The 15,385-nt window shown below is 37.7% G+C and overlaps 1 protein-coding gene across 1 annotated transcript; it reads right to left on the bottom strand.

Annotated features, from left to right (window-relative positions):
• Positions 1 to 5,637: 5,637 nt before the first annotated feature.
• LOC306640492 (olfactory receptor 51I2-like) lies at positions 5,638 to 6,582 on the bottom strand (the record flags this gene model as incomplete). Its single annotated transcript, XM_079104775.1, has 1 exon — positions 5,638 to 6,582. One exon carries the CDS (start codon positions 6,580 to 6,582, stop codon positions 5,638 to 5,640), a length of 945 nt encoding a protein of 314 aa, XP_078960901.1.
• Between the last annotated feature and the right edge of the window lie 8,803 nt (positions 6,583 to 15,385).

Here is a 15,385-nt window from a genome sequence, read left to right as displayed (position 1 = left end):
CCATCATTATGTGTATCCACAAGAATGGGGCCCTAATTAGAATAATATGTATTGCATGCTTATATAATTATATCAAAATGGATTCTACTGTCATGTATAAATAAAAAGAACCAATAAAAAATTAAGGTACTCTCAACTAGTATATTCAATGGTGTCAACTGCTACTTCAGAGGTAAGTGACAAAGGCTTCATTATACCCCAAGGATTCTTCTTCTGTCTAACATGGTGTCTGGCATGTCATGGATGCTCAACAAATAGTTCCAGAATAAATGGATGAGCCCCTTTGTAATTTGGCATCTTGTTTGTGTTCAGCCTAAAGGAAGACCAATCAGTGTGAGCTGTGTCTGACTGTAGAAGTCAACAAGAGGACAGAGAACTGCAAGCATTTCCTCAGTGGTGTTACCAACTTGAGCTCAGACTAGTCTTGGCCTTGGGAGTCAGACTATATTAGTTCACCTCCTGTTTCCCCACCTATGGACTGTGTTTCCCTGAGTAGTTTCTTCAATCTGTTCTGTGGCCTCATGACTTCACCTGTAACAGTATTAATAGTTCTGCCTACCTAATAGGCTTGCTGATATCAGCTACAGATTCTTTTTAAATCATAAGATAAATAATAAAATAATCTTTTAACTTCACCAGACACATAAACAAAGACACTGGGAAAATGAGGAGGTGTTGATCAGTGGGTATGAAGTTTCAAGTACATAATAAGAAGAATCTACTGTATCACACAGTGCCTCTAGTTAACAAAACTCTTTGAATACTTCAAACTTTATTAAGGGGACAGATTTTTTGTTTGACTTTTGGGACTGAGAATCTAACCCAGGACACTGCATTTGGCAAGCAAGTGCTCTGCCACTGGTCTACACTGGAGCTGTAAAATGGTAGATATTGTGTTGTGTTCGTAGTATGAAAAATAAAGAGATGGGAGGAAACACAGAGGTGAATCATCATTTCCTAAGTACAAACAATGAGTGAAGAATCACTACCTAGGAATTACCCACTGCAGGGGAAGACTATTGAGCAAGCAGAAATAGGCATGGGTATCAGAAACCAAGATTTGGCATCACAGGTTTGCCATACTAATGGTAGACAGGTTCAGGTTTTGCTCATACTTATAAAAGTGTTTTTTCCTTTTCTTTCATTGCACATGGAAGACTAGTTCATCAAATATATGTGAGAAGATAAAGGAATTAAATTATCCATTTTGTAATTATTTAATTCCAAGTTAATTGATCTAATTTGTACATATGTAATTCTGACATCAGTTGACAACACCTAAACACTTGATATTTCACTCAAGTTTGCATAATCTTCTAATGTAATTTATAGTAAAATGTAAATTACAGTCCCAGCTGAGAGTTCCTGTACTCTCTAGAGGCATGTGTCACTCACCCAAAAAACTGGTACATGGCAAGTTTAGATGACGAACAGTTCTCAATTCATAGAAACTGAAAAGGCAGAGATGAATATGAGACAATCTCATCCTTACACAATTCACTGCCAAGCATGTTGCTTAAGAAATTCTCCCCATTTCTTCAAACTGAGATTATTGATCACTGTCCTTTATTCAACTCCAATTCTAAAACAGCGTGGAGATTTTTGTTAGGGTGAGGTATAGTTTTTGTGATAAAGAACATTACCTCCAGAGAATCTTACTCTTTGTTTTCTTGTAAGTAGCATAATATTTCATTCATTTATGTCATGTTTGTGTAAACCTACAAGTATACCAAAGATGGTATTCAGACTCAAGATTACGGGATTCATTAATTAGCAATTTTCAGAAAAAGAAAAAAACACCTGAAGTGATATGGGAGAAATATGATATATTATCATCCCCCTGGGATTTGTTTACCGAACAGATATTCCTTTTTTCTTTTCTGTTGGATTAACAAGTATTAATTGTACACAGTAAAGGAGCTCAGAATGATATTTCAATAAACACATAATGTCTTCATTGAAAAAATCCAGCTCCTCTTTTTCTCTTCACAAACTCTAGTAATCACTATTCTACGTTTAGGGCAATGTTTTTCAAATTCCACGCAGGAGAGAGAGCATGTAGCACTTGCCTTCTGTAGTGCATGGCCGCAGTGTGATGGAAGAGGGCACTACTGATGAATGTAAAGTAAGTGTTCTTGTGAATTGTTGGGAGAGCAAAGTCTGAGAATCACAGGCTACATGTTTAAAGCAAATACTAGCTGGAGGAAATAAGTATCCCAGGTGGTGATTTATATTTTCACAGAAAAAGACAGACAATAAACAATTATGGCTAAGAGTCCACTTCTTTATTTTTTCCATTTTTTTTTTTATTTTTTGCAAATTTCACGTATGAGAGAGAACGTGTAATATTCAGTGCACTGAAGTAGCATTTCCAGCCCTTTATATTTTCTATTTTGAGACAGGTCTCACTAAATTGTTGAGGTAGGCTTTGAACTTGTGGCCCTCCTGCTTCAGCCTCCAGAGTGGCTGGGATGGCAGGCATGTGCCATCATGCCCTGCTCTCTATTAGTCTTAACAGCCAAGTCCAATATCGCTAAGATGAATTCTTCAGTAAATGTTGAACAAGTTAAAATTGACAGATTGACAAGTGACTTTTTCTATAATTGACACATTATGAAAACAAAATCTATTCTGTGATTTTAATACAAAAATTTGAGAATGAACAATTTCATAAAAAATAATTTCTGATCATGTAGAAAAGTTAACTAAAATAAATCTAAAATTTAAATAAATTATTGTTGAACAGACATTCAAAATCATATATAGCTGGATTATGGGCACGACCTGGGAAATAGTTCACACATCAATTATTCAACACAGGATGGTTATTTATGACTACATTCAACAGAAAATACCACTCAACATTTACAAACCAAACATCTATTATAACATCTATAATATTTTCACAAATAATATATAAATAAAATTTCATGATTATAAAGAATGAGTATTAGATAAAACTCAGGCTATTTGATTGATTTGACTTTATTTTTAAAGAGATATTATTTTATTTTTGAAAAAATGTCTTAATGAAAACTCCCAGGTTTAGTATATATAAAAAATACTGTAAAGAAATTTACCTTTTATCATTTATCATTCATCTTGAAGTCAACACATAAAATACTGTATTACACTTTGAACAAATATAATTTATCTCAGAAAGAAAGAGCTTTTTTATTTACAGGTCTTTTATCTAGGGAGCATATTTATTAAGCAGCAGCAAAACAGAATAAGTCTCTGTTTATGTAAATGTTTGTATAAATGATACTAATATCTTTCAGTGTTACACAAGTACACTCCTGCCATCCACGTGCCTTATGATGTGACTTTTCTATTGTGTGGTTGAGATTTAGTTGCATTTTTAAAAAGCCAAAAAATATACTGAACTCACTAATATGGTTTATAATTTCAGATAGAGATACTGAAACATTAGAATACAAAAAGCATTTTGAAAAAATGAGAATGGTAGACTCCTAATGTTAGCACATCCCTGAAAGTAATGGATCCATTTTGTCCTTCATGTTTTTCTTCCATTTTTGCTTCCATTCTGGTCTCCATATGAAAATAACAGGTTGGGGTTATGGCTCAGTGGTAGAATGCTTGCCCAGCATGCATAAGTTTCTGGGTTCATTCCTAGCACCTCCCAATTTTAGCTGTTCCCATAAATAAATAAGGAACGATGTTCTAGGGTCACTGGGAGGATGACCCTGAGAGGGAGTAATGGCAGAATAGCTCTTCCAGTGACTCTGCTTTTGCTTTCCCTCTGTAGTTGTACAGACAACTCAAAGTAACAACCATCTTTGAGGCCACTTCTTTAGGTGAGAGCTGAGTCTATTCTGGATGATGTTCTGCCCCATCCCACTTCCAGCCTGGAGCTCTGTACACTTTGCTTCCAAGTTGTGCCTTCAGATTGAGAACCATGTTAAGTTGCTGCAGCACTTCCTGTATCTGCTTTGTCTGAGCTCTTTCCCCTACATCATCAGAGCCTTCTTTGTCTCTCACTCATATGAATTTTTAAAATGTGGTTTCCTCCAGCCTGAGACTCTATCCTTTTGGAAGAGCTCATTTGCCGGACATTTCTGAGACTCTCCAATGCTTAGGACCATGACAACACTGCTTGATCCTCTCATTTCTGTAAGAATTTGAGCCTGAAAAGATCATTCCCAGTTCCACCAATCAATCTCAAAACCATTCACGTAGCTTTTGACTTGAGATTTAGTCCTCTCCAACTGGGAACAGTTTCCTAGAATTTCCCTATTTCATATTATGTTGAAGATGCCATCTGTATGTTTTTATTTTTGTTTTATTTTCTGTTCTGGTGTCTTAGTTGAGCAAACAAGAGGTATCTATTAGAAATTCAAGTGTTTACTGCTCTTATGATTAGGCCTTGGTCAGATCATGTTATCATGTTCCTTGGTGGATATGTTCTTATTTTTTAGAAAAGTTATCCAACATTTTTTTTCCTGATGAGGGGCTTGAACTCAGGACCTCCTACATGCTGTCCAAGTACTCTACCACTAAGCCACATCCCCAGTCTTTGGTGTTCTTAAGAGAAAATTACAGTTAAAAAGATGTCAATTTAAAGGTCAAGTTTCTGCCTAAACTGCTTTTCCCAATTATCCCCCAGAATTAAATTCTGCCATGGCCTGTCCAGTGTTCAGTGAAAACCCCACAGCACTGTACTCACGTCTGCCAAGGGTCCACCTGCCTGTGTGGTCTGGGCTGAGTTTCCTCAGCATGGATTGCAGAGGGTTCTTCCCTTTCCACACCTGTGATCTCTGTGAATTTCCTGACATCCTTCAGCTGCTCCCTTCTCTGCTTCAGCATGTGCCAAAATCTCTGGGCTGGGCTGCTCAACCTAGGATAGGAGCCCATGTTGCAGCAGACTGTGGAGCCCAGCTGCACTGTCCCCTAGGGGACTTGTCTCCACTGATCACCAACAACTGTTGCTTTCCATTTACGGTGCCATGTAGCTCCCCAGAGGAAACTGATGGTCCCTCTGCTCAAGGGGGAGGAATGACAGGATATGCCTTTATTCTAAGATATTTCTCATTGTTTAAAACTTCTAAATTTCAGGTTTCACATTGTTTATACTATGTTTATGTTACATAGTATATATGACAAGAATGTCTGTTCCATTTTATAGGACATAGGAGTACTCATATTTCAAAAGTGTAAACTTTGTTAAAAAAAAAAAAAAAAAAAGTCATTGTATACCTTTAAGATATTCCAAAACTATTATTCTCCGAAAAATTCAAGGGTGACACCTATGATCTCAAGTCACATAATCCCCAATTATAACATGTTATATATGCATATATAATTTTTTTAGATTTATATGAAAATATAAGTTTACTAAGCTATCAAGACTAATGATCTAACTCAAGACCCTCTTCCTGTTGAGTCTGAGAAGAAGTATTTGTGGCAACTGAGGAGACTTGTTCCATTGTAGGGCAACCTGATGTTTTGAGTTATTGATTGTATTTAGACTTCACCAGGTAACTAATGCCAGACACCCAACTGTCACTCCATGTTTAGAAGGAGATTGAAAAGCTCCAAAAGGTTAGCCTGATAAACCCAAACAGCAGCAATAGCAAGAAGTTCATACATGCATGTGTTCAGAACCTTTCTGCCTGATCAGAGCTTGGGTCCAAAAATCATCTTGTGTAACCTCTTGCGAATCTCCTTAGTCTTGACAGAATAGATAATTGGGTTGAGCATTGGAGGCACAAAGAGATAGACCAAGGACATGAACTTGTGCACATACTCAGGAGCATGCTTCCCAAATCGATGGACCATTGACACACTAACCATGGGCACATAGAAGATGAGCACAGCACAGATATGTGATACACATGTGTTGAGTGTCTTGAGCCTCTCTTCCTGGGAGGCAATGGCCAGTACAGAGTGTAGAATGAGCACATAGGAGAGGAGGATGAGCGCTGAATCTACACCAAAGGCAGAGATGACAATGAACAAACCATACATGCTGTTGATAGTAGTATCTCCACAGGGCAGGCGGATCATGTCAGGGTGCAAGCAGTATGAATGGATCAGGACGTTGGCCTTACAGAAGGGCAGTCTCTTCAGGAGGAAAGGAAGTGGAAAGACCATGCAGAAGCTGCGAATAATGATGGATATGCCTATGGAGGCCACACGGGTATCAGTGAGTAATGAGGTGTAGCGCAAGGGGTTACAGATGGCCACATAGCGGTCAAAACTCATGGCCAGCAGGATTCCAGATTCTGTCCAGGAGAAAAAGTGAATGAAGAACATTTGGGCCAGGCAGGCATCAAAAGCAATCTCTGGAGCATGGAAACACATAGAAGCCAGTACTGTGGGCAGTGTAGAAAAGGACACCCCCAGGTCATTGACAGACAGAAGAGACAGGAAGTAGTACATTGGCTGATGCAAACTCTGTTCTTCCTTGATGATGAAGAGAATCAGGGAGTTTCCTAGGATGGAGATAGCATAGAGCAGCAGGAGGAGGGCAGTCAGCCAGTGCTCCAAGCTTTCCAACTCTGGGAAGCCCATGAGTGTGAAGCTGGTGGTAGTTGAGATGTTAGTTCCAAACCTTCTCATGGTGGTCTCTGAATGCCTTTGTGGGAAATAAAACCAGAGTGAAGTAAGGATAGTAGTGGGGGCCGGGCGAGTGATGATCAGAATTAATAAGTATGTTGGAAAAGAAGGGACGGTTACATGTTAATTCCAATTCCAAAGACTGTGGGGAAGCCAGAAAGGAGCAGATTACATTTCAGACCTTAAACTGTCTGTAGTATCCCTATTCCAGTCATAGGCTTCAGCTTGTTCTCCAAAGAAATCCTGACTCCTTTTTGGACATTGACCATTACTCTCCCTGTGCCTTTATTCTTTCCAGAGGATATAACCTTTCCCTAATGATGCAGAATGATTTTTCTCTTTCTACTTGTTCCTAGCTATCAACTTCTTCAGTAAATGAGGTACAATGCATCTTAATACTCTGCACCTAAAGATTTGTTCATGCTCTTTCTATCTTCTCAACTTCCTCTCCTCTCCTGCCTGCATGCCAACATCACTCCACTTCCTTGTCTTCTCTCCATTGTTTGTGTCTGTCACTCATCCACCAGGTAGTTGTCCATCACCTCACACGCGCTCCACTATTGATAGTTCTTGGTGTTTTTGTCCTATGTGTTCCCATGTTCTTTCTCTCAAACTGTAATGTGTGCTAGATTCACTTGAGGAACTTTTAAAAACCTTTTTCCTCAGACCACACCCATACCAGTTAAATGTGAAACTCTGTAGAGAGAACTGAGGAATCCAGATTTGGCTGGTTTTGCTCTTGTTCTTTCTCAAGATTTTTTAATAGGCAGCCTTTGTTGAGAGTCTGTGTAGATCACTCTGGTCAACATTCAGATATGTCCCTGTTCTCTACCAACTTCTTCCTCACTTAAGATCAGCTTCAAGAGCTACAATCAGGAAACAAAAAGTAGTAATAAACTCATTACCTTCTCATATCCTTCTAATAATCACCCTCCTTTCTGTGCTTTGCACAAATAACATTCTCACTTATCTTCTATTCATAATATCTTCCTAATTATAGCTCTGTACTTTAATGATCCTAAATGTATGTCTTTAGTCCAGGCATCTCTTCTAGTTATTAATTCATACATCAATTCACAATTGGAAGATTTCACTAGTGTCTCAAACATGAAATAGGCCAAATTTAAATTATTCTTGCCATACTTGATCCTCTTCAAAATTTATTATCTCATTAAATTTCTTCCCCATCTATCCATAGGCTTTATGACAGAAAAACATATATAAGACGTCCTTGACCTCTGTCACTTCTCCTATTCAGAGCTCTATTTAATCTACGATTAGTTTTCTAATATAAACCTAACTCCAATTTCTTATCTCCAACTCATTTCTAAGGCAAAAACCATCCCTCTGCATCTATAAAGCAGAATGTTCATACAACCTTCCTTATGACTACTCAGTTTCAGGTCAGCATATCTCTCATCCATTCTACACAAAGCAGACAAATCATTTGTTTACAAGTAATAAGTTAAATGATTGTACATTCCTGCTGAAAACCCCAATGGTTTCCTTTAACTTTGAAAATAAAAATTCAAATAAGAATCCAAATCTGCCCCATGACCAATCGCAGCAGCAGCAGATCCAGGAACTTGTTATCTTCCCTCTACTCCAAGCATTCATTGCTTCTCATGCTTACAAGGCCCTGTTACATGTACTTACATATATTTTATTCATTGCTTGTATCACACTTTAAAATTAGAGTGAAACTTTTTTGGTTGTTTGAATAGTATCTTTCTTAATAAGTTCAAAGCTCCCATAATTGTCTCTGTTTTTTCTCATTTTATCCTCAGTGTGTGGGCAAGGATAATGGCATTTAGAACCCTGGACTAAGACTTTGGGATGATCAATTCTAGCTTTAACTTTTAAACATATTTATTAAATAAACTTTTGAAGAAAAAGCATTATTACCTATGTTTCCAGTGTAATAAAATTCAGATAAGTAAAATAACTCCCTTAACATCTGATAACTAAGTTTTATCTGATTTTTACCACATACCAGCTATGAATTTAATTAAATTCTTGATAACTCATTTTCACATTTATAAAATAGAAAAAGTAATACAGAGTAAAACATTTAAAGTGAATATTCAGGTCCCTGGTTCAACCCGTGAGTAACTGGATAAATGGCAACTGAGAAAGTAGCAAGGAAGAGGAAGCGTGAGGGACTGAGATTCGCTGGTGCAGTCTCCAAACCATCTTCCTACTTTCCGTTTTCCCATCAAAGGTTCTCTTCTCTTGAATCAGTTTTTTATCTACCATTTAATAAGACCATTGAAATATGAGTTAATCATACTGACACATTCACATCAAGCAAAAGCTCAGATGCCCTTCTAAGCCAGATCTATGCGTCCCAGGGCCCACAAAGTCAAGCCACAGAATAAGGCTAATACAGTGGAGTTTCAGACACCAATGGCTAGATGGGGAGTATGAGTACAGAGATAGAAATGATGTGCAGAAAATCATCTCCAGAATTACAGCCTTTTCTTCAAATCTTTGTACCCCAGTTGCTTTCAAAATCCAGTGCTATGAATGTGGATTCTGGATCTCTATGAGCGAAGAGCTGAAGTCTCTCCTTACCCCCTCAGAGTAGCTCTGATGAATCTGGGAAGAGAGGTAGCTGTGGTGCTCAATAGAGGGAACAACACTAGAGACTCCACGTACTGAGATGCTGCCCTGCACAGAGCTCTACTGTCAGCCTTCTCAGCTCCCTGCTCTGAGCTCCATAAAGCTACCACTTCAGAGTCCCCTGGGTCTGATAAGTCCAGGGTACAAAGAGATGGCTGGGGCTCCAGGGAGTAGGAGAAATCTTGAGTGGATAACTCCTCTGTGCCTTGTCACTTCTTCCCCTTACACATTTCAAAGAAATTGAGTCAAAACTAGGTTATTCTAGAGATTAAAATTATTCAACCCTTCATTTTCTAGAGCTGTGGCCCAGACAGAATTTATTCAGTAAACCAACAACGAGCTAGTTTGAATCTCCTATCCATGGCTTCTCACTGATTCCCACATAGATTTCAAGAAATAAAATCACATAACCATACAGAGTCTTACTGCCTAGAATCAGCATATGGGGTGTCTATGTTGCTTTGCCTGGAATGCATTGGTGTTAGCCCTGATCGTCTTGCATCAGGAGAACATTCTCAACTTCCGAAATATCTTATAAAACAGGTACTATTATTATCTTTATTGTGCATCTAAGAAAACTGAGGTACAGTGAGTTAAAGCACTTTTCCACAATCACAGAACATGTAAGTGACAGAACTATCATTTAAAACCTAGGTACTCTTAACTAGTATACTGGATGATCACAACTGCTAGTTCAGAGGGTAAGTGACAAAGACTTCTTCCTTCACTTCACTCTCCAAAGATTCTCTTTCTAACAAGGGGTATGGCATGAATGATTGAATGATCCCCTTTGTGATTAGACAATTTATTGGTGTCCAGCCTAAAGGAAGACCACCAGTATGGGACGTGTCTGGCTATATAAGTCAACAACAGGACAGAGAAGAATTTCAACTGTTTCCTCAGTAGTGTCAGTTACCAACTTAAACTTAGACTAGACTTGACCTTGGGAGTCAGAATGTGCTAGTTCATTTCCTGCTTCCCCACCTATGGGCTGTGTTTTCCTGAGTAGTCCTTCAATCTGTTCTGTGACCTCACAAATTTAACAGTAAAACAAGAAAAAATAGTTTGGCCTACCTCATAGGCTTGCTGATGCAAACTACACATTCTTTGATAAGATGAATAATAAAATAACCTTTTAACTTTACCTGACACATAATAAAATTCATCAGGAAATTGAGGATGTGTTGATCAAAGGTTATGAAGCTTCAGCTGAGTAAGGAAATCAGTCTTAGAGAGCTACTTACCAGACAGTGCCTCTAGCTAACAAAATCATTTGGAAACTTTAACATTTTCTAAGGGAATAGATCTGTTTTTTGTTGGTGGTGGTGGTTTTTTGCTTGTGCTTTTATTTGTTTTGGTTAGGTCTGAGAATCTCACCCAGGCCTTTGTACATGCCAAACAAGTGCTTTGCCACAGATCTACACCGAAGCCCCTAAGAGGGTAAACCTAATGAGGCAGTCATCACAAAAAATAAAAAGGGTGGGAGGAAGCTTCTAGAAGTAGATATGTTTCCAGTATAGATCATGGTGATGCTTTCATGACTATATACTTGTCTTCAAATTCATTAAGTTCTATACATTAAGCATGTATACTGTGTATGTCAATTACAACTCAAAAAAGTGATTTTAAAAAGTTATTATTAGTTATATGACTATTCTGGTGAAGCTGGAAAATTAGCCTAGAAATTTCAAATCACTTGTCTAGTTAGCCCAGATTAATGAAGAGTTCACATGAGATTAGTAGTACTGTACTGACATGCCATAGATAAAATGTTCTGTTATTTTGTTTCAAACAAATTGTCTAATGTTATCCTTTGATTACAGGGAAAACATTCCGGGTAGCACTGCCTTCAGATGAAGTGAGGTGTGAGCAATGAAATGTGATGTGTTCCCAATGTGCACTCAACCCCTGAGTTCCAGGGGAGGAGTCTCTTGGGACCCTCCATAGCCCATGAACACATCTGGAAGAAAATCACTATGCTAGGAACAGGAGATGCTTGTCCCTTGAGCATAGCAGAAAGGTACCAGCAGGGCAGCAGTGTTCAGACCTGCCTGTGAGGCTGAGCTCCTTAGAATTCCCAGACCACGCTCAGTTGCCTGCATTTCTTAGTCTCAGTCTCTCTCTCTCTCTCTCTCTCTCTCTCTCTGTCTCATGTTATTTCAAACAAAATGTAAATATATTATACAAAAATAGAGTCAAGTAGAAAATGCCTCTCCCCAAATCTCACTAACAAAGAACTGCTAGTAAAATTTCTGTTAATTTTCCAAATTAATATTTTTTTAATTTTTAATTTTTATTTCAGTTAATTGTACGTGACAGTAGAATAATGCATTTATACATTTTGATAGCTCATACATAAATGGAGTATAATCTCTCATTTCTGATTATACATATTGTAGGATCACATTGACCATGCAGTCATAATGTACGTGAGGTAATAATGTCTGTTTCACTCTACTATTATTCCTTCCCCCATACCCCTTCCCCTCCCTCACTCCCCTCTACCTAATATAAAGTAACTCTATTCTTCCCTGTCCCCCACCCTTTATTGTGAATTAACTTCTGCATATCAGAGAAAACATTTATATATATATATATATGCCACATTAATATATATATTTTATATATATAAGCCACATATATATATATATATATATATATCACATTAATTGACATTGGCCTTTCTTTGAGATCTGAACAATGTGTTGAAACATGCAGTGTTTCAGGAATCGGTCTTAACACCATCTATTTCTTCTGTCCTGTTAACTTTTGGGCTCACACACCTACTCTCTTCCTCAAGGCTTAGAAGAAGAAATGCACCCTCTACAGTCTGAGGTGTGTCACTGCATGAAGACCTACTCATGTTCATTGTCCATTCATATATAATCAACTTCTGTTTCTCATTTACTCCACAGTGGATAGAGGCAAGATGGCAAGACTGGTCCAGGCTAGATACCAAAGAGCTAATTTGATGAATTAACACAACCTAAACTGCCAGATGAGCCATCCTGATGGAAAAGTTCAGGTTTTTTTTACTTGTTTTGTTAAGATTCTGATTACAAACTTAGAAAAAAATCTGTCATTTGAAAAGCAAATTCAGTTTCATATTTCTGAGTATTGTCTGGTGCATTTCCTCTCCTAGGCAAGAAGGAAAGGGATGATTGCTACTCCTAATTCAGAGCAAGAGCAAGCTGCTTTAATTATTCATTAAATCCCAGCATACCTGCCTAGAACAAGCGCTATGCATCTTTATGTTAGTAATGTGTGGCTTGAGACCAGAGTATTTTGGTTGTGTGCAAAAGTTCTGAAATCAAATGCATTGTTAGGCTCTGCCAATAGGAACCACAGAGGCAGTTCAGGATTTACCTTTTCTGCTTTCATTTCTGTCATTGTCATTTTTACTCATGCAACAATTTTAACCTGAGCATCAGCAGTTAATTCTAATAGAAGTGGCTTGTGGTATGTTTTTCTTTTCTTTCTTTCTTTCTTTTTTTTTTTTTTTTTTACCTTTCTTTGAACTAGCCATATAAAATCTCCTAGATGTACCAACACCAGCTCTCTGAGGTCTATTTGAAAAATCCTTAAAATATACCTCTGTGGATACCCTAATTTAAGGTTCTGAGGAACTCCTCTCTTAGGGCACAAGCTCATACTAGCAGTTACCAACTCTGCTATCTAACACTGTTGCTTGCATGGCAAACACCTTCCACTCTCTGCTAGGTTATTTACATTAAAAAAGGGTTCTCAGAGCTTACTTTCAAAAAATTAAATAATATTAATACATTCATTAATAAATTAATAATAATTAAAATAATTAGTTAATATTGACATATTCTATTAATATTGACTGTTTGGATACATAAACTAATTGAAGGAAAAATTAGAACCTTTCTAAGAAATTATCCCCCTGCAAATTAATTTTAACTTATAAAATTTAAAGTGTTCTGTTGCTTTTATTAATGCAATGTCAGTGATATGAGGGAATTTGGCCACTGGATGGAGTCTGGTCTCTCTCAGGCTCATTCCATGTGCATGAAGCAGCACAAGGACCCACGCTCAGCAAAGACAGGTGTTTGTTCAGTGTTCTTCTGCTGTGTTCTTGAAAATCTTAATAATTTTAAAGTGTATTTTCTGAAATGAGGGATAATGGAGAACAGAGTATAAATGTGTCTAGGGCCATTCCTCTCTGCCCATTCCTCATAGAGCATTCTTGATGCCACACGTGCACAGAACACCAGAATCCATACTGTGTGGGAATTCAGTAACTTATGCAATGTTAAAGAGAAGGACAGGAAACAGATTGAAAGAGGAAAAAAAAAAATTAAAAAAAGAGAGAAAAAGAAAAATTTCCAGGTGTTTATTTCTATTTTTCCCTGTAGAAATACCCCTTACTCGTTTCTTTCTCTACCCTTTCTTCTTCATTCCTAAAAATGAGCACCACGGATCAAATCCCTAGAGCAGGACATCTGGGTTTTACATCTGACTATCAGCCAATAAATAAGCACACCTAGCTTGTACCAGGAACAAAGAAGGTTGGAACTCAGAGAAAAACTGAAGATACTTACAGAGCCTACAGAATTGGGGAAGGACCCATCAAACACACTCAGACATCATCTATCCCCCAGATCACACCCACCCAAACTGCACAAGGACACAGATTTCCATCCCTAAACAAAACACTGTATTTAGGTACACTTCACCTGAAAAAACTGCTGTTCCACTGCACACTCACATACCCCTCACACTCACACACAACACCCTGCTACAGAGCTCCAACCTAAGCCCACTTAACCAGTGGATGCATATCATGTACACAGGTATGTTCTTTTTTAAATTTGTTCTTTTTAGTTATGCATCATAGTAGAGTATATTTTGACATATTTATACAAATATGGAGTACATCTTATTATAATTACGATCCCAGTCTGTGGTTGTACATGATAGGAAGGAGGACAGGAATAGGAAAGACAGTGGACTCTCACATAACTTTCTTATGTACATTTATGAATGCACCACAGTGGATCTCCAGATCGTGTACAGCCACAGGTAAGCTCTTGAAACTACCATCCAAAAATCTGTGTTCAAAGAAAGATCTTAGAGTTAATGTATTGATATCTGGGTAAATCCAAGAGGGAAAACTCAAAAATTCAGGCATCATAGTGACCCAGAGAGAAAATGAGCGAGAAAATTTAAGGAGGATGCCCCAGAGTGGGATTCCAGCTCAATGTCTTTTTCCACTCTTTTCTCTGAAAGATAACATTGCTTGCACCTGAACTTTCCAGCACCACCTTTCATAAATCCTCACAGTATAGCAGTCTCCTGACAATGACCACATGAAATATTTCTTTGGGGACAGAAATAGACTGGAAAGGGAATTTGTAGTAATTTCAGCTCTCCACTTTTTACCACTCAAGCTTCTTTCCTCTACGAGTTGGGGTCATCAGAGAAAGTATCTATGCAAATAAGAGGGCCTCTCTAATTTTATCTGTCACTTTGGAGCCAAGTTAATGAGTAAAGCAATTGCAGAATTAGATACTGATATGATTCAAAGTGCCTTGCAAGAATAAGAAGAGGATTCAATTGCTGGCCATATAAATGGACAGTTAAGTGAGGTGCAAATACCAAAGTTAGAATCAGGACACTTGGTTCTAACGGTAATAAGATTTGTGATCTGAATCCTGTTGCTTCACCTCTTTGAACTTGGATTTCCCTTTGGTGATGGAGAGGTGAGAATAATTAATGTACTCTGTACCAACCAAGTATTCTGTTATGGGGAAAAGAGTTAATAAAATGGGGGAAGAAATAGGTTTTAGTGTTCCAACTTTCAACCTTATATACTTTAACCACAAATTTTGTGTGAGACAAGTAGGCTAAGTGTTTTCATTTTCAATTTAGAAATGGAAACCAGAATCTCAAAATGTTAGGATTTATCCAACAATGTTAGGATTTATGCCAAACAGTGAAGGGGTAGGCAAGCTGAGACTGAGATTCCAAGAGCCTTAGCTCTTTACAAAACTAAGAATACAGATAAGTAAGACATTTGATCATGGTTATTTGTTAATCTTGTGTTAGAAATAGAACTGAGGTTCAGATTTCTGGACATCCAACAAAAGTTATTTTCAAGTATATAATAGGTTACTAAAGAAAAATGTATATAATGTTAGCTACCCCTCTATAACAACAA

This window comes from Sciurus vulgaris (assembly GCF_902686455.1).
Source record: "Sciurus vulgaris genome assembly, chromosome: 11".
NCBI classification, from domain to species: Eukaryota; Metazoa; Chordata; class Mammalia; order Rodentia; family Sciuridae; genus Sciurus; species Sciurus vulgaris.
The sequence above is the reverse complement of the archived record's forward strand: the minus strand, read 5'-3'. Positions and strand labels throughout refer to the sequence as shown.